The 19,012-nt window shown below is 35.1% G+C and overlaps 2 protein-coding genes across 7 annotated transcripts; one reads left to right on the top strand and one right to left on the bottom strand.

Moving 5' to 3' along the window:
• Positions 1-316: 316 nt before the first annotated feature.
• Positions 317-1,379, bottom strand: LOC105209839 (leptin receptor gene-related protein). The gene is made up of 3 exons (XM_054235226.1): positions 1,351-1,379; positions 1,000-1,255; positions 317-927 (listed from the first exon to the last, which is right to left on the bottom strand). The coding sequence occupies exons 1-3, from the start codon at positions 1,362-1,364 to the stop codon at positions 811-813; spliced, it is 387 nt and encodes a 128-aa protein (XP_054091201.1). The 5' UTR covers positions 1,365-1,379; the 3' UTR covers positions 317-810.
• Positions 1,380-1,852: 473 nt separating this feature from the next.
• On the top strand, positions 1,853-17,806 carry LOC105209838 (uncharacterized). 6 transcript variants are annotated; one of them, XM_054235217.1, is made up of 6 exons: positions 1,853-1,924; positions 2,336-3,697; positions 4,693-5,943; positions 15,413-16,490; positions 16,556-16,823; positions 16,891-17,806. In XM_054235217.1, the coding sequence occupies exons 3-6, from the start codon at positions 5,856-5,858 to the stop codon at positions 17,164-17,166; spliced, it is 1,710 nt and encodes a 569-aa protein (XP_054091192.1). In that variant the 5' UTR covers positions 1,853-1,924; positions 2,336-3,697; positions 4,693-5,855; the 3' UTR covers positions 17,167-17,806. The 6 variants fall into 6 exon arrangements, with proteins under 6 accessions (XP_054091192.1, XP_054091191.1, XP_054091190.1 ...); XM_054235216.1 differs by lacking the exon at positions 1,853-1,924 and adding an exon at positions 1,933-2,114; XM_054235215.1 differs by lacking the exon at positions 1,853-1,924 and adding an exon at positions 1,933-2,170.
• The last annotated feature ends 1,206 nt before the right edge of the window (positions 17,807-19,012 follow it).

Here is a 19,012-nt window from a genome sequence, read left to right as displayed (position 1 = left end):
AAAATTCGCCCATAAGTAAAACTAGTCGAAATCAACACAGTTGCGATAGTGCTTAGATTACTTCTTAGGTTAAAAAATAAAGCACGAAGAAATTGAACCTCACATATGTCAACTCCTCTTTGACTAGCATGAAATGATTAAATTTATTTAGTTCGATTGCCGATTTTTATTCATAAATGGGTTTGAATGCAATGTTATTTAGTAAATTTTAAATTAAAATATTGTAATATAGTGCTTCCACATACAGTAGGTCCCTACTGCATATACAAACATTAAGTGTCTTATATTACACAAAAGAGATTCTTAATATTGCGCATCAAGTTTACAACATACATTTATTTATTTTTTCGTTTATCGTGTCTCTTGAAATTGCATAATTTGGTTAGTTTAATTTTTGCCCGACTCTGATGATTTTTTCGAAACAAAAAATGTGCTAATTGGTAGTAATTTCTTACTTAGCACATTAATTTTAGATACAAAAAGCTTTTCAACTTACAACTAAATATTTTTACTTCATATATGTGTTTCTGTGTACAACTGCAATGCGTATGGTATACTCTTAGCCTTTGCAAAATCTACTAGAATCTCGACGACGCTTACACTCATATCCAACGGGAAAATGTCACTTCAAATCGTTAGTTAACATTGCGTTGTATTTACGTTGATGATAATTATTTTGTTGTTGTTTGTTTTTTATGTTTCATGTAGACACGACTATTTGAAGTCATTGCAGTCCTTTTGCGTAAAGAGTCTCTTCATTCAGTTATTTTCAAGAACAAAAACAAAACAAAAATTGTAAAAAACTAGTATTTAGAACATGCCACCGTAGGGTGCATCGAATTCACTATCTCTCATTGAATAACCAAATATAGTTAAATAGTTAATCACATTACTGATTAATGTAAGTGTGGCGGCAGTCCAAGTAATCTGAAAAGTAAAACATTTAATCAGAAAACATATGTAATATATGTATACATATACGATATTATGCATTCTTACCACTTGACTATGCGCCAGTACAATTGGAAAAGCGAAGGCACTCAGCACCATACCAGCACAGAGAAATAGTGCGAACTCCGTCTTTGGATTAGTTTCATTGCCTTGATTGAAGCGTTTAGATACGAATACCGGTAACACGGATAATACGTAAAATAGTAATACAAAGAACGGGTAGAAAATCTTCGGTTGTGGTACAGCGCACGCCAATATAAGGAAGGTCATACCCAAACATGTTAGAAATGCACACACCAGTAAACTGTAACAGTTAAACAAAGTAAAGAAAGAATTATAAAATTTACACAACGCAATAAAATTTATTGGGCTATCACTTTGGATCTTTTGTTAACTTACGCTATTATGTACATAGCAATTCCGTCATAATGATAAAAGGCAGCGCAGCAAACAAACAAACACATACGAAAAATAGAAGAATATAATTGAACTGTGGTGAATAAATTTTAAAATTCTCATAATTACCCTTTAAAGCAGCCATTTTAAGAAGTACTTATTAGATTTATTAAAAATTTTCACTTGAGATCCTTTTGTGTGTTTACGAAAATTGTTGTATCTGCATTAATCATCAAGAAAACAACCAAATGAAATCAACTGTCAAAATGAAGAGTTACCGTACAACTTAAAAGTCAACTCTGAATTATTATCAAATATTCGCATTTTTCTAGACTTAATTCATAATATATTTTATTTATCGTACGGTCTTAATATCAAATAAAGAATAAAAAGTTTTTTTTTATATAACATTAAAATAAACTGCAATAAATAAATATTCAAATTCAGTGTGCCCATTTGTTCCACAAAACGTCACCTAGCTATGTGGCAACCTTTTTGAGAACAGTTTTAGCTGTTCAAAATTATTATTGAACAGCTGACTTCCTATTGAAGAGTTGCTTTTGCAATTGTTATAAAAGTAATTTGAACAAATATATTTGAATCGAATATATTTATACTTTAAAATTTAAATACAAATCCGTAACAATAAAAAGTGAAAACAACTAAACTAAATAAATAATGTTTATATAGTGCTGAAAATGTCTTGATTGGTTGATTTGGATGTTGCAATAAACATTTGTCACTAAAGTTAAAAATATTCTGCTGAGGTATCAATATTGGCAAAACAGGAACCGCATCCGTTCAAATTTCTTTTGTTATGAAAGTAAATCTTTAGTTAAATTATTTTCGGACTAAGTTCTTAAATTTTTCAAAATTACATAATTCCGCTCTTATGACCCCGGCCAATTGCGTAGGCAACAATACAAAATAGTATATAATGTATTAACAATACTTAATAATTGCATTAATATAACTCATTTCTTTATAGATTGTTCAAATTGTAATATATTTGCGCTTTTGTCAAAGTTAAAAATATCCACTTGAAGAAGAATATCCACTTATTACAATATATTACGAGTTCAAGGCTACCTTAAAAGAAAACACAACAGCAGGGCAACCGACATAAGGACGCACAACTATCAGCATATTGGCATTACCATATAACACAAGTTATTCAGCCACTGGAACAAATGGATAAGAAGCGAACGTGACCGATTGAATGCCAGCACCGCGCCAATTGAGAAACTAAAGTCACAAACCGATCTACTGCACACAAACAAATATAATAATATATGCAAGTATGTGACTATGATATTATGTGTATGACAGGCACTTGGCTTTGGCTAAAACAGCTTGAATGATTTTTTATGGCTTTACTTGCTATGCGCTGATAAGGGCACCACTACCTCAACAAACATGAACTTCGGTGGGAACATATATTAGCATATTCATATGCACGAGTAAATTGTATGTAACTGGCAATGTTGTTTTTGTATGTATGTGCTTACATAGTATACGAAAAGCTTCGCTATGCGCAAAACCCACACGTCACTGGGCCACAAACACGAAATTCAGTATTCGTGCTTGAAGAAAATCTGCAAATGTTTGTTTATTTCTTTGTTAACGCCGAAAAAGTTCAATGGAGCGACCGAAATGGGACGCGCATGAGCGTCGAGTCCTTCAAAAAATTTTCATTGATGAAAAATTTTGTCCTATCCCACATGGAAATAGGTTTAGCACGGTACGGCTGCACACCCGCGCTATGTACCTGCTCTGCTGCAGCGGCAAACATTCGAAGCACAATAACAAAGCTGCTAGCATTGCTGAGCGAGAAACTTGTTGGCCACTATGTACAATATAACAAGTGTCAGAGAGCCATCCATACATAGAGAAAGAGCGCAAGACCAGACCTGTGCGCTTTCTATTGATGCTGCCGCAAATTGGGGTGTTGCTTTCTACTTTTGTCAGCTCCATAGCATACTACTAACACAGCGCCAATGCCATCGCCACCTGTTCGTATTTCAATGAACTGCAGTTGAAGGTGAATTGTGCGGCTTGCGGTGTTGGGGGTGTGTACATACAGTGAAAATTTAATGCAAAGTCGATTCGGTGGCGCAGTGGCGCAGTTGTTAGTGACTGAAAATTTGATTTGCCTGTATACTCGTACATGAGTGTATGTGCTAGTAGAGCTTTCGCTGTGAACTAGTGTTTGTGTGTGTGTACGGACGGTTAATCATACGCCTGCGTGTACTCAATAGCGACAAAGTGCAGTGTGCATAGTGTGTGATAAGAGCTATGAAAGTAGTTTTTAGTACAAATTAAAAATTTATTGCAGAATTAATGAGTAATAGTATGTATTATTATTTGTTTATGATTTTTAATAATTCAACTAAAATATCTATGTAAAAAAATATAGTGCTATTGTAAAGGTATTTTCAAAATGAGCGTTATTTCCTGAAAGTTTAGATTATACTTAAAGATATCAAAGTATATATATTTTATATTTCATTTTGATACGATTCAGATAACTTAAGGTTAAGGGCTTAGTTAAGTTTCAGAGGATCAAAAGAAGGATATTTATATTATTTTTTTTAATAGGTACAAATACTTATATTATTTAAACAGTTCTATCAAAGTTACATTTCGGAAGCTCATCCGTTGGTACCACATCTCCCTTGACATCTCAGAAAGTGCTCTTGCCATAAAAGAAATCACAGTTTTTGGTTTGAAAAAATAGTGCTAATAAAATAAATAAAAAAATAAAAATCCTTCGTTCAATACCTAGATAATGTTATTTCAAAGATGTGTGCAAAATTTGAACAAAATCGCTTTAAAGTTTTCAATTGAAACTGAGGTGGACTGATGGGTGGAACTTCCAAAGGGTCTACGTCTTATAATTATACCCGGATCGATTTGAGACTGTTTATTTAATAAGACTTGTACTGTTTATTTAATAAGACAACCGATTTTATGGATATATTTCAAACCAAAAAAAAAATATATATATTAAAAAATGTTGGGAATCGTACATGTTTATTGAGAATAATATATACATATATATACGTTAGGAAAAAACGGGAGTTTAAATTTATAATAGAAAAACCAGTTTGCTTTGCAGCTGTGTTCAAAACCGAGCAATTGATTATTATTATTTGTTATTTTTAATATTTTTATAATTTAATTCCAAAGCCCCTGAAGGTATGCTTCAATTTATTAATTATTAGTTATAATAGCTTGTGGTTAGGGAAATTTAAACATTTGAAAGCAAACACAAAATTTATAAACATTTATATGATTATCTTCTTAGGTATTTTGTTAACTGTGTTTGCATGACTATTTTTCCAGTTTCAAAACACTGTACCACCACTCAACCAATACATTTGCATGACTGCAGTACACCACCAGCGAGCCAGCCAGCTAACCAACCGGCTACTGTATCCTTTGTCTCCGAAAGCTTCGTTGTTTTTTCTCCGTAACTTAGCTACTTAGTATCCATTGCTGTCAGTGGCAGGAGCCGGAGCAGGAGCAGCAAAACAGCGGCAGCTTGGCGCTCTACACATACCCATCGCACACGCGTTCTCTCCACACCACTGCGCTGCGCTGCGGAGGCGTTGAAACATTGAAGCATATGCGACGACGACACCATTAACATTTTGCGTCACAGCTCGCAAGCTACAAGTTTCAAACCGAAATGCCCAACGACGACGACGACGAACGAAGCCGTTTTTGTGAAAAAACCGAACGTGGCACATAGCGTTCAAGCTCCAACCGTGGGACGTTGGCGAACGCCAATTCAGTACAACGGGACACTTCGTTGCTACCAAAACGAACGAAAAACGAAACGGAAAATAAACCTTAAAATTCAATTAAATGAAAGAAACTCTAAAGGCTACAGAGCAAAACGCCTACACACATATGAAATAGAGAAAAGCAGCAACTAAAGTTGAAAAATCAACGATTTGCAAGTGAAAAATTGCACAAGCCCCAGAGTTAATTAAGTGTAGAGTGCAATCGGGTGACAGCTGGTGCGACGAAAGTGCGAAAAAGCGAAAAATCTGTTAGAGTTACAGTTACATACGAAAAAAATTGCCAACTGCCTACGCGCGTACGAAAATCGATAGAGACAAACGTACGACGAGTGTGCAGCGGGCGCGCGGTACAACAACAACAGTAGCAAAAACAACAACAATAAAAGCAGTAAAAGCTATTGTGTGTGCACTGCATTGCAAAGGGCAAACGCCAAACGGACACCACGCGCCGTCACCTCAACACACACACGCACCGGTAGCTGTGCGTTGCCACGCAAAGCGCACCATATGGCAGCAGTGAAAAGCGTAGAAAACACAATTTGATTGCAATTTGCCAGCGGATTTGCATTGCATTACATTGAACCCACACACCGAGCTCGGCCGTATAGTTAAATTGCACGCGCTTGCAGTGCAGTGAAAGGAACGTGCGTGCTGTACCCCCTCAACACCCGCCAGCGTCGCGTACTGTGTACATATAATATGGCTAAATGCGGTGCAATCGCTTTGGCGCTGCTCGCTGCAGTGCTGCTGAACATTTTGGGTCACTGCGAGATGTCCGTTTACCCAGGTACGTAAAATATCGGCTAAAAATAGCACACAACGCAATTGCAAGAACAACAATAACGGTTATTATGAGTACAACGACAATAACAACAAAAGTCATGCAATTACTTACATACTTACTGAACGCACACAGTTAAGCAACAGCGAATAGCTACAATAACAACAAATAAAGAAAGAAAGGACATTAGCAATGTATAAATTTAGAAATCGAATTCAAATTAGTGGATATTTATAAACACAAGGACAGCGCGCAACCATTCAGAACATGCAATTGAAATATCCTTCCCTAATATGTTTGTGTGCTTGTGTATGTGAAATGTGTCGGACAGACAGAGACCAAGAACCACGCTCCTGTGTTGGCCATTCGCACGATTGGCTTTAGCTATTTTTAAACATTTCCAACATAGCATTTGCGTGCCGAATGCCATTTCACATACAACTGCATGCATATATGTAGCTATATAACTGTAGATATATAGTAGTATATGGTATTGAAAATCAGCCTAAAAGCAGACTATAGTAGACACACAGTAACGCGAAGTGAGGTTTATATGTGATTATATATATGTATGTATGCGTGTTAGCGCAAACTTCGTTAGGTCGGAGTGTTGAATTCAACACGCAAGAGCAATCAATTGAACACTTCGCATATCGAAAAGATATTACAAGGCACCTACACACACACACACGTGCATACATATATAGAAGTTTAACCATATGTCTACCCAAATCCAACTAAAGTAAAACCGCGTTTTAGCGGATTAGTTGAATAAATAGGAAGCGCGTAGAAGTGTGGAGGAGGCGCACAGCAGGCTGGCCGAACAAAACAATAGCAACAATTATCATTAATGGATACATACACAGCGACATTTGTATAGAAGTATATATGTATATACATGTATATAAAAGCGAGTAGTAGTTGTTATTATTGTACTAAAAGAAGAAAAATCAACAACAAAGATCGGCACTTCATTGAGTTTCGTGCAAGTTCGCTATAAACCAACTACACCAACAAAATATATAAATGTAGTTATATATACTTACATACTTACATATATATATGCATACTATATAACACTTATATATGTATATACATATATCTATCTACAACGCCGAAACGCGTCAGCAATGCGTGTTCGTGTTTATGGCCAACACCCTCGAGCACCGCTCGCTATCCACTACTCCACTACTGCACACCCTGCACCTTGCACCATCGTTACATTCAACGAATTGAAGTCCAAATATAGAACTTACCTTACCAGCAGCAGTGAAACTACTACGTACATACGTAATACCCTTAGCCGACTAACAAACAAGCATTTGCGCTGAACTTTAGCACACTCCTAGCTGTTGTTGTTGTTGTTGTTATCCTTTCGTTGTCATTTCCGTTTGCAATGCGTTGTTATAACGGGTTTTTCCGTTGTTGTGGTGGTGTGCTTCGCTTTACTCACCTGCTTTAGCGTGTAAGTGTGCGCTGTGCTGTAGTTACATACATGCACACGTGTAATTAGTAGTTGGGCTGGCCAGCAATGCAGGTTATATTTCGGTCGTCGTAGCTCAATTATGTGCATAAAAATAGAATTCATGACTTTTGTTGTTGTTACTTTAAAATACAGAAGTCGCATACTCGCATATAGTAAATGCGCATTTCGTTTCAACTTCGTGACATATGTTTGCGCAGAAGGTTGAATTTTCGAAGGCGCGGTTGCATTGGAGTACTCTTTTTGTTATCTCCGCTGCATAAATATATAAATATCGGGGAAATGAACTTCGTTATTCATAAATATTTTTTTTTTATACCAAAGCAATCTCCTTAGAACAAAAGAGAAATACAAACTCCTAGTCTTTAATCTTTATCATAACTTTGGATATATTTTAAAATTTGTATTAAACGTTAAAGACCGAAAATACGGAAGTTAACTTAAGATTTGATAAAACACCCAGCAACAGGATACAATTTTGATTTTTCCAATTAGGCTAGTTTGCACTTAATATACTAATGAGGAATGACTTTACCGTAACTCTATATTGATCTAAAATGGGTAGTATTCAATCAACACCTCTCCTTCGATGGTCTAAAATCAGTTTAATGTCAATTATTTTCGGCCTTCCGATCAGCTTGGTGAGAGTTGAACATACTACGTCATTATTGGGATAACCAGATCATTGTTAAGCACTGATATTTCTAGTGTAGATTTCACTAAGATTTCAGAGCATAATAAATCCTACATGACGGTGATTGTAGTATTGTCTTCTCAACACCAGCAAATACAAGGTAAAATTAAAAAAGAACTATGAAACCGGGAGGCAAGTATTTTGGAAGACTTCGTATGGGTGCTATTCGATTCACTGATAAAGAACTTAACTCTAAGGAAAAGAGCATTGGAACTTTTTGAATACATCATTTTACATGACACAAACTTATATAGATATTAAATCGAACATTAACATAATTGTATCGAAATTATTTTCTCTCCATTTCATTCTCTATCACACTCTTCTAAATTATCTTCTTTAAACTAAGATGTACATTTTTTGATGTAATCTTATAGCAATATTTCTTCGATTGTCTTTAACTATTAGATATATCGTCGCTCTCGTTCAGGTGTTGGTGAAAATATTCCAGTGAAGCTGATGAATTTCTGATTAATATTTAAGAATGTATGATAATCGGGAAGTTTTACATAGGAACCACAAATAATTCGAAAGACACTGACATAATTATCGGTAATTAGAATTTATCGCAGTGCAATCCTCAAACTGTAACTAATTAGAATTTATAAGGAACGAAATTTTAACAAAACTAAAGATTTTAGATATACAGTGGAACTTCTCTAACTCGAATCACCATAATCCACAAAAAAAATCCTAGTTACAGAATGTAATTTGTATGAAATTCGACTTCTATTGCCAATACAAAAGTTCGATTTATGGAGAACTTCGAGTTAGAGCAGTTCGAGTTATGGAAGTTCAACTGGTCAAAATACGTAAGAAGAAAATTTAACCAAAATTGATGAGACTGATATCTAATAATTAAGATATTTGGAATTTTTAGACCTGTAGAAAACGTTATATAGAAATATATAGAGATTAAATATGTATTTTTCTAATTTTTTTATGCATTTTATTTTTTAACACTAACAAAATATCTTTCCCAACCCAATAACACCAATTTCTACCAGCTGGGACGCAATTTTTGGTATACAAAAATATTTTTCTATATCCATAGTGAGGAAAATGAGACGCGCGCATGCATACATAGTATAGTTACATTCACAAACACGCGCGAGCAAACATGCAAGCGCACAAAAATATCATATTTTAGACGCATATGCATAGTATAATATATCTGATTATATCTACTTATATACTATATATGTATATATCTTATCCTCGCCGACGTCATTGCCGAAAGCGGATACCAGCTCCGCACACAAAAAAACCAACAACAACAATAACAACAACAACAACACAAAGTAGAACCAAACTACCGCCGTTCCATCGCCAATGAACATCCCCATACATGCAACACATTCACAACAGGCACCTCCTAGCACCACCTCTGCCTCTTGTCTTGCCACCTCCTTCCTACTGTCTTGGCCAACTTGCCGATTTCATGATACATGATAAAAAGCAACAATCAAGTGAGCGAACTTTGTCACCATCGGCTGCGCTGAGTAGCCGAATACACGCCGAACACAACAACAACAGTTGTCGGTTAATAATAAAAACAACAACAAGTTGCCAACCCCTACCAATATTCGAGCGAGTCAAGAAGTGAACGCGAGAATGGTGTAGGCGACACCACAATCACCACATTAATGAGACCAACAAATAAAAAACCAAAAACACAAAAATAAAAGGAAAAGAATATAACGAAATCAACAACCCGCAAAGAAGCAGAAAAAACAACAACTACACGACCCCCAACCAAGCGCAGCTAGAAACACCTTCAGTGGGCCTTGTTTGCCTTGTGTGGGAGAATTTAATTCGTGGAACGCACTAGTAATTATGTACATATGTATGCACATACATATACATATACATATATGTATGTATATTGTATGTTGCTGCATATGTGTTGTTGTTGTTGCTAGTGTTTTGCGGGTGTTAGCCTTGTCTTAACTGTTTAACACAGCGGGGACATGTTATGCTAGCAGTTATAATTTATCTAGAACACTTGCCTTTAAATCCGGTCTCCCCAACCTCCCGACAAACACACACACGCCGGGTTGCTAACTAAATTAGAAACTATCAACGTCTCCAATGCAACACAGCTGAACCAGCAACCAACCGTTAATAGCTTCACGAAGCTAACTGTGGCGCCTGGGTGCTGGCGGTGGGTTGCCGGTGGATTGCATATTTATGCATTCGTGTGTTGTTGTTGTTGTTGGCTGCATACATAAAGTTTGGGTTATTTTTAAACTTAGTTTATACACACTTTGCTGCGCTGGATTTCAACGACTTCATGTGTACTGCTGTTGTTGTTGCTGTTGCTGTTCCTTGGGGCGTTAGTCGTTCAGTGGCCACTTCTATTTTTCAATTATATTTGCACTGTATTCACTTGAGTGCCTCATTTGGCTTAAGTTTCAACTATGTTATTTCTACATATATTTTTGCTGTTGTTGTTGTTTTTCTATCTACTTGATAGTAGTGGTTCCATGCTGATAGCAATAATACCGTATCCGGCACAGCGGTAATTTCCATGCCCCAAATACGTTAATTACCAGCCTTGGTCGTGGTGTGAAACTTTTTGAAATTTTAATTAGCTCAATAAAGCATATGGTGATGGGAAATTGTGTTAGTTCCACAATATTTTAACAGTTCCTGATTGTAAGAATTCTAAGAATGTCTTCGTAAACTGCAATTAAATAAATTAGTAAAATAATTGGTGCGTGATTGTATGGGTTTCTTGTCGGATCATATGCTTTCGAACTCACTTATCGCTAGAAACGCCATTTTGTTACACTGCTTCCTTCGGTTATGCTTTTTGCTTCCTTCGGGCACCAAACATCACTCTGTTGAAACCGTTTGGAATTTTTTATTGGCAGTTTCTTTATTGCCTTCGAGTTCAACTTTCTCTTGATCCGCTTTATAGATCCCTATATTCGTCACAGAGTTGTATAAAAAAAACTAAAAACACGCTTTTAAACCACATCAAAGTAAAAAATTAAAAATAATTCTTAATATACTATGTTGGCAAAAATAATAAAGTCAACATATTTGTATTTTAGGTTAAAAGTCATGAGTTGCTCAATATGAGAAATATATAAAACTAAGCACCCACGCTTTTTAACCAAATATACAAATATGTGTCGTTAATATTAAGATTTATTTGGAATTTTTTAGTTTGATGTGGTTTATGTAAAAGCGTGCTTTTTTGTTTTTTAAACTATACTTATTTTTAACCTTTTAGTATGATTTTATGCTGTAAACAGTTCTGCTAAAAGGGGAAATCTTAAAATCGAAAGTTTCAGTATTCAGTTCAAGTATTCAGTTTTTACGCAGAACCTTCCTGTTACTAATTGGCTTTTATAGAGATGTTCTGGAACATATGAACATATGTTATTCAAATAACTTATAGGCAGGCGTTACATACTTCTGGGGCACTTTCTTACAGTGTCGCTCAAATATTTTAAGTTTCAGTACCACTAAAAAAAGTTACAACCATTTAAAGATACAGGTGGAAAAGTTTATTAAAACGAGTTGTCTATTGCAGTTGCTTTTCGGAAGTGTTTAATGTAGGCCTTGTTTTGATGACCACCAAAAGTTCTTCCTATTATAAGCCTAGATTTGCAATTACAAAACTAGTGTTTATTAGCTGAAAGCCAATGGTTTTGCATAATTTCATATTATTTCTCTTGGTGTGCTTTTATTTTTACATTTTTGTTATCACACATTTTTGTTATGTGAGTGTTTGCATTTTAAATTCCCCGCTATATAAGTATGCACAGCTTTTCTATAAAAATATACTTTCATTAAGGATATGTATTTATATACATATGTTGCATACTTTTAAGTGCACTTTTGATCGCCTTCTTGCAGTGTCAGTACCACTGGAAAAAGCTACAAACATACAAACAAACAAACAAACATACATAAAGTACATACATAAATACATACTTTCAAATGAAGCTAATAAAAGCGTATTAAAAATAACGCAAATTTTCGTTTTTTGAATTATTTGAATTTATTTATTCATTTGTCAATTATTAGGATAGAATTAGTTGTTTTCAGCGATTTCTCTTTATTTTTGGAAATAGAAAAAAGTCCCACGGTGTCACGTCTGGCGAATATGGAGGCTGGGGCATCGTACAGTATTGTTTTTGGTCAATAATTCACGAACAAGCAATGAAGTGTGAGCATTTAGAAAACGAAAATCTTCAAGCTCAACAAAACACGTCTAACACACCTTTGAACCTAACCTTTAAACCTAAGAACCTTTAAAATATTTAAAATAATATTTATAAAAACAGCAAACTTAAATTTTGTCGACAGTGACGATTGCGTAACAGGAAGGGGCCGGCATTTATATGCCATCTTTGACGAAAATAAAGCTTAAAAATATTACGTTGTTTTAGGGAGACTGTTTTATCGAACTTTTGAGTATTTTTTGCAACAGAAGTTGTTTGATGTATCTCGTAAACTTTTAAATCATCCTTCAAAAATGACCCCCATATTCATCAATCATATTACAATCATACAATCATCCAAATTTTTGGATTTTAACCTTTTTATATTCAAAACATATGTAACTAGATTGGATTTTTTAAAAAGAAATATGCTGATGGAACTTAAGTCTGATCCAGTCGAAGCTTATAGGCAAATATGAAAAGTCCTTTCCTTGCTACTTGATTACATAGCAATTAATCAATTGGAATCAATTAAATGTGATACTGTGTTTAAATTAAGAGCTATTTTGTAATTACAACGCAAATGGGGTTGAAGCGGTTCATCACTGAAATCTATGGAAAAAATCATCTCCTAGAACATTCATTAAAAGATTTTCGAGAAAATTTGTCAGCGTGATTTTTACGAATTTTTCTTTGACTTCCAAAATTTCTTCAAAACAAGTCAATTATGCGCCTAAAAGATGCAATAATTTTTTAAATCATTAAGACTTAATTATTAAATTTTGTAGAAATTCTTTATTTTTTTGTCATTTTGTTCACGATTGAAAGACAACTAAAGGCAATTCGCTAGCAAATGCCGTTGGCATTAAAATTAAAGTTGGCTCTACAATGGTAATTATTCACGCATTTTCAATTGGTTGTGCCTTCATTATTTTACTATGGAAATACGAAGTGGCCTCAAAAGGTAATTCGTTATAAACAATTACAGGCGAAAGGTTGCATTACAAATTTCAAGTGGGCGTTAAAAGCAAACTTTGTCTGAAAGCGTATCAGCTTGTCTAATATGCTATAAAATACACAAATACATACACATGTATGCTTGCATATAATTTGAGAATTTAAGCAAACGCCTACACGTTTCCACTGCTGTTGATGTTGGCATAACTAAAATGTTTACAGTTATTAGACTTTATGCGTAGGCGGCTGACATACTCGCATTTCTTTTTATTTTGTATATATGTATGTACGCGAGGAAAACACACATATGTTTGTTTGTGTGGTTCATCAAAAGCGCTTGAAGCTTTTCACATTTTTTCCATTTCAAGTCACACAAATCACTGACATTTTATGTGAATATTTTTGAGTGCTTAAATTTTATATAGCGATAATCCATTTCACATATTTTGTTTAATGCGTGTAGTGGTCTGATTTTAAAGCCGCGCACCTACAAGTATGCATGTAGGAAAATACTTGAAGTTAATGTTATACTTAAATTCTGAAACTTAATTTCGAAAAAATCAAAAATTTGAAATTATGTAATTTTGGCATATTTAATATTTCCTCTTGTTAGTCTGAACTTGGAATAAAATGTAAATAATTTTTGTTTTTTTTTTTTTTTAATTTACTTTGTATTATATATGTATATATTATTTTTATTTAATATATAAATTTTCAATAGTAAACAGTTTTCTTTCAAATATAGACAAATTATGGTAGATTACAGCACAATAGATTATAACATGTCGATTCTTGACGGTTCAACGTGCTTCCATATGGCTCAAAAAAATTTGTTCCTAATTATGCATATCTGAGTTTCATTTTAGATTTTCGTTATAGAATTGTTAGTCTATTCATTTGTTTCTCTTATATAGATAAGAAAACTAGATTTTTTTGCAACAGTCACACCTTAAAATTATTTTGAAGCATATTTTTAGGTACACAAAATAGTAGCATAATTTTAGGCGCATAGACCAAAAGTTAAACAATCTTGCTTCAAATATATACTCACATATATATGTTGCATGTAGAATTTACACAAATAAAAAATATTAATTATGTAAATAAATAAAAAAGAAATATTTTTTTAAATCCCATATAATCCTTACTGCAGTGCTATAAATTCTATTAAACCGATATGTTGAAGAACTTCGCTTTGATGCGCATTGTGGCAACGGAATATCTCTTACCATAAATCCCACACCACATTTTGCTCCTTTATATGTGCGTTGTGCTTTTTTCATTAGGGTTGCTTTTTAATATGATGGGTTCCTAACGCAACCGAAGAACCACTTCTTACTTTACCCTCTCCTCACTTTACCTGCCTCCAAACGGCATAATTATTAACGGCAAAAAAAATAGAATTAAAAAAATAAGAGAATAATTTAATTTCTGTTGATTTTCTTACATTTTTCGCTTTTAATCGTTTTCATGGTAGAGTGATTAGAATGTGATCCTGAATTGGTAGGCCAATAGAAATCTCGTCTCTGAGGTACACCCGAAACCAATGTAACTAATAAAATAAATGAAGGACAAGATTAATCTAAAATAAAAACATTATTTGATCAGCTTTACTCACTCTCGCAAAGTTTGATTTATTTTATGCTCTTTATGTCTCACTTATGTCTTCAGCGCCCAACTTCAAGATGTTCTAGCTGTCACACTGTTGTGGGATGTTTCATACATTCTTAACGCTTGGCATGGTTCTAACAAACTTAAGCTTTCGGCGAATCTTTGGATACGTTTCACTGAATTCAATGAATTAGCATAAAACCCTGATTTAAATAATTAAATTTCATTATGTCGAATTAACATTTTTGAATAAATATTATCACTGTGAATTTTTTGAATATTGACTTCCGCTAACGAAATATTTAAGGAAAAGAGTATGGAGTATGGAGAATTAACTCAAGTAGAATAAAATATGCGCTTAAATATAATAATAAACAACACAAATTCTCCTCGCTGAAAAATGTTAATAACACAAAGGCAGCAAAGCCTTGCTCAACCCCCACATCGGCGTTCAATTAGCATAAGCACTTCCTCGTTCTTATTGTATTTCATTTACCCTCCGATGATTATTTAATACAAACGATTTTTCTTTTCACATTTCTACGCTTGTAGGGCTTCGACGCAAACCGTTACGCCAATTTCTGCAACAACCGTTTGATGTGTCATCCGATTATTTGGCCCAACTTATGGAGGAGAATGCGCGGCGGCGCCTACAACAAACATTCGAGCAACAATTGGAGCGCATCCACATGCAAATGAATCGGCAGCGACAACGCGACGAACGGCGTGAACGTTTGAATCAACGCCTACAGATGCTTGCCGCCGAGAATGCGGAGGAGAGCAGCAATGAGGAGAGCGGTGAGGTGGAGATGGAATCGACGGAAGTCGATGACAATACCTACGATGTCAATCAAAATCAAGAGAATGTGTATAGAGGCAACATCAACAACGGAAATCGAAATCAATACGTGGACCCGAACGGTTTCTTTAGCTACAAATATGATACGCCCATGGAGATGAATTTCCGTGAACGCATACCCTTCGCAGTGGGTCCAGACGATCCACGCTTCTTCGAACCGAGTAGCGGTGAAACTGAAACGACACGCAACAGTGATGAGTTGGACTCGCAAGCCCTGGACGATTACCAGGAGTTTGTGCCTGCCGAGTCACAAAATATTGGTGCCAAAGCAGCGGCCATTGCTGCGGCGAACCCGGCTCCCACCGGCGCAACTAATGCGGATGTCTCGACAGGCACACCCACTGACGTCAAAGCACCAGTGCTTGCGCCAGCACCTGTTGAAAGCACAAAATTGAGCGATGGCAGCACCACCACCTTCCATCGCATCAAGCCGCAAAACGCTGCGGCGGCAGCTGCGGTCGCGGGCGCCGGTGTCGTGGCGGCCATGAAGCTGCCAGCCACACAGGATGGCAGCGATGACAGCAATGCACGACATCACATCAATGCGCTCATTGACAAGCTACAGAAGGAGGGCAAGACGGCGTCCATCGCCAACAAACACGATGTGGCTGCGGCGTTAGGCGGTAACAGTATCGACGGTGGCGACAATTTGGTGGTGCGTCAACATCTGGGCGTTGACGGCGAGATGGGCATGTATTTGGTGGCATTGATTGCCGGTGTAAGCGCCGCTGTAACTGTGGGTCTGATAGCGCTCGGCATTGCCTGGTACACGTAAGTCACACCGACGTTGCTTTTCTAAAATTATGTTTTATTGTATGTTTAACCCTTCTTTGCAGTTTGCGTCGCAAATCGAAGGCCGCAGCGGATGTTGAGTATCCGGCGTATGGTGTGACCGGTCCAAACAAGGACATCTCACCGTCGGGCGATCGCAAATTGGCACAAAGCGCACAAATGTACCATTATCAGCACCAGAAGCAGCAAATTATCGCAATGGAGAATCGTCAGGCGGCGGAGGGTAGTTGCGGCATGTCCGATGTGGAGAGCGATGATGAGGAGAATGAAGAAGGCGATTACACTGTCTACGAATGTCCCGGACTCGCACCGGTGAGTACTGACTAATCAAATTTTGTCTAGAAAATTGTAAGAAGTTTGTTTTTTTATTTTGTCACAGCCAATGGGTGAAATGGAGGTGAAGAACCCACTCTTCTTAGATGAAACACCCGTTACACCATCGACCAACATCACCACTACGACCGCGACCACTACTTCCTCACCAATTATCACCAACAATCTGACTCATGCTACACTACAACAACCACCCACACAACAACTCGGCAAGAAGCCCACTTACAAGGTGGTTGTTGGCGCTGCACCCGCCCCCAAAGCTACCTCAGCAGAATCTATGTCTTCCGAGGAGAATGGCAAGCGGAAGAAGAGCAAGAAGTAAAGCAACTAAGTGCAGACGGAACGGTACTCGGCGCAGTAGCGGTGCTTAGCATTTGTCATGTCAAACAGAAAAGTGTTTCACGCAGTTGAATTTGCGGGTGATTTGCTTAAGCGAACAAGGTGCACGGCAAAGCAGACCGCAGACGGAAGCGGGGAAACAGGGAAAGTGTGTGGTAACATCAGTGGTAAGCTGTGAGAAAATAAGAAATGTTCGCGCTAAGTATTACTTTCAATTAATTTGTTGGTTTTTGCACACTTCATGAAACGTTCAAATGGACCCCAATATCTTTCACAAGGCCAATTAACACAATAAAATACAAACAGGTTATTCAAAATACTATATGTGCAACATAATAGATGTTTGAGTTGCAAAAGGTGACTGGACTTCGTTGACGAACTGTCCACTTGCTGTTGTTGTAATATTGTAAATACACTTTATAGAAAAGCGTGGTGCAAATGAAGCGAAGTTTTGGTGTTATTTGCAGTTCAATAAATATTTAAAAATAACTAAAATTAAATAAAAAAAATTATAAAAAATCTGGTAAAAAAACTTCTTATATATTTAACATTTTTTATTATTTCTTTGAATTATTATTTTCATATTTAAAATGATTTCTTTTAATTCAAATATTTTGCATTAATCCATACTAAATATCTCAAAAAATTCCTTTTTAATTAAATTTAATTTTTTCAGTATTTTGTTAAAAAATTAATATAGTTTTAAAATTTGTCCATGTAATTAAAATTACATATTTGTTTAATTCAAAATATTTTTTATTAATACTATTTAAATATTTTAACATTGAAAGTGGATAAAAATCAATTTGAAATTAATAAGGGAGTAAGAGAATGATCTAACATGGCATAATATGCAAGAAAATTTATTATATTGAAAACGTATATAAAAACACAATTTTTAGTTACACTTTTAACTGGTAGAAATATTTCTTGTAAATAAAAATATTTTTTCGGGGTTATAATAATAAAAATTTACATATATATTTAAAAATTCATATTATTATTTATTTTTTTTTATAATCCTACATATTTTAAGCCAGTAAAATGCCAAAAAACCTTAAAAATATATTTATTTGAATTAATTTTGTTGTAAATAAATAAGAATATATTCAGTTATAGTATGACATAACCTCTTTAAGTCTGAATATCATGTGGCATTGTTGAATTTTAAAAACGAGCACATTAAATACATAACCTCGAAGTTAATTTCAAATCCCAGAACTTTGAAAAAATTGTCATTTAACTTAGAACCTCAAAGTCAATTTGAAAAAAAAAAGTAAAAATTATTTAATGAACTTGCATTATCACCAAAACGACCCCCACAAAACCTAACCAAAAAATCTCCAAAAAAAGTTAAATCCAAAAGAGAAAATTTGAAAAAATACAAAAGTATATACAATAAATGGTGTAAGTCAAACTCAGCCATTTGTTAAGTTTATGAAACTAACAGCAGCGCATTGAAGGCACAACTATAGTAAGCATGTTGCGTGTGCGTAAATGATGTAAGGAATCAAATTCCTTGCAGGCGTTCAGAAATTTGAAAACAATCTTTAACATTTAACAAACTAAAAAAAAAAACAAAAATATATATACATATATAATTAACACATTAAACTAACTGACATTTATTAAAAGAAAAACAAAAAAATATTTTACAAATTCTTCCCTACTTATAGATTAGCTATAATTTTTACTAACTACTACAGACATACATACATATGAACCTAAATCAATTACTAGCAACTGAGCGTTGATGAATATATGTAAAAGCATTTTCTGGTCAAGCGAGAAAATGAAAATATTTGTCAGCACTGTGACTAAAACTAAGC

Source organism: Zeugodacus cucurbitae, chromosome 6 (genome assembly GCF_028554725.1).
Source record: "Zeugodacus cucurbitae isolate PBARC_wt_2022May chromosome 6, idZeuCucr1.2, whole genome shotgun sequence".
In the NCBI taxonomy this organism is placed as follows: domain Eukaryota; kingdom Metazoa; phylum Arthropoda; class Insecta; order Diptera; family Tephritidae; genus Zeugodacus; species Zeugodacus cucurbitae.
The sequence above is the reverse complement of the archived record's forward strand: the minus strand, read 5'-3'. Positions and strand labels throughout refer to the sequence as shown.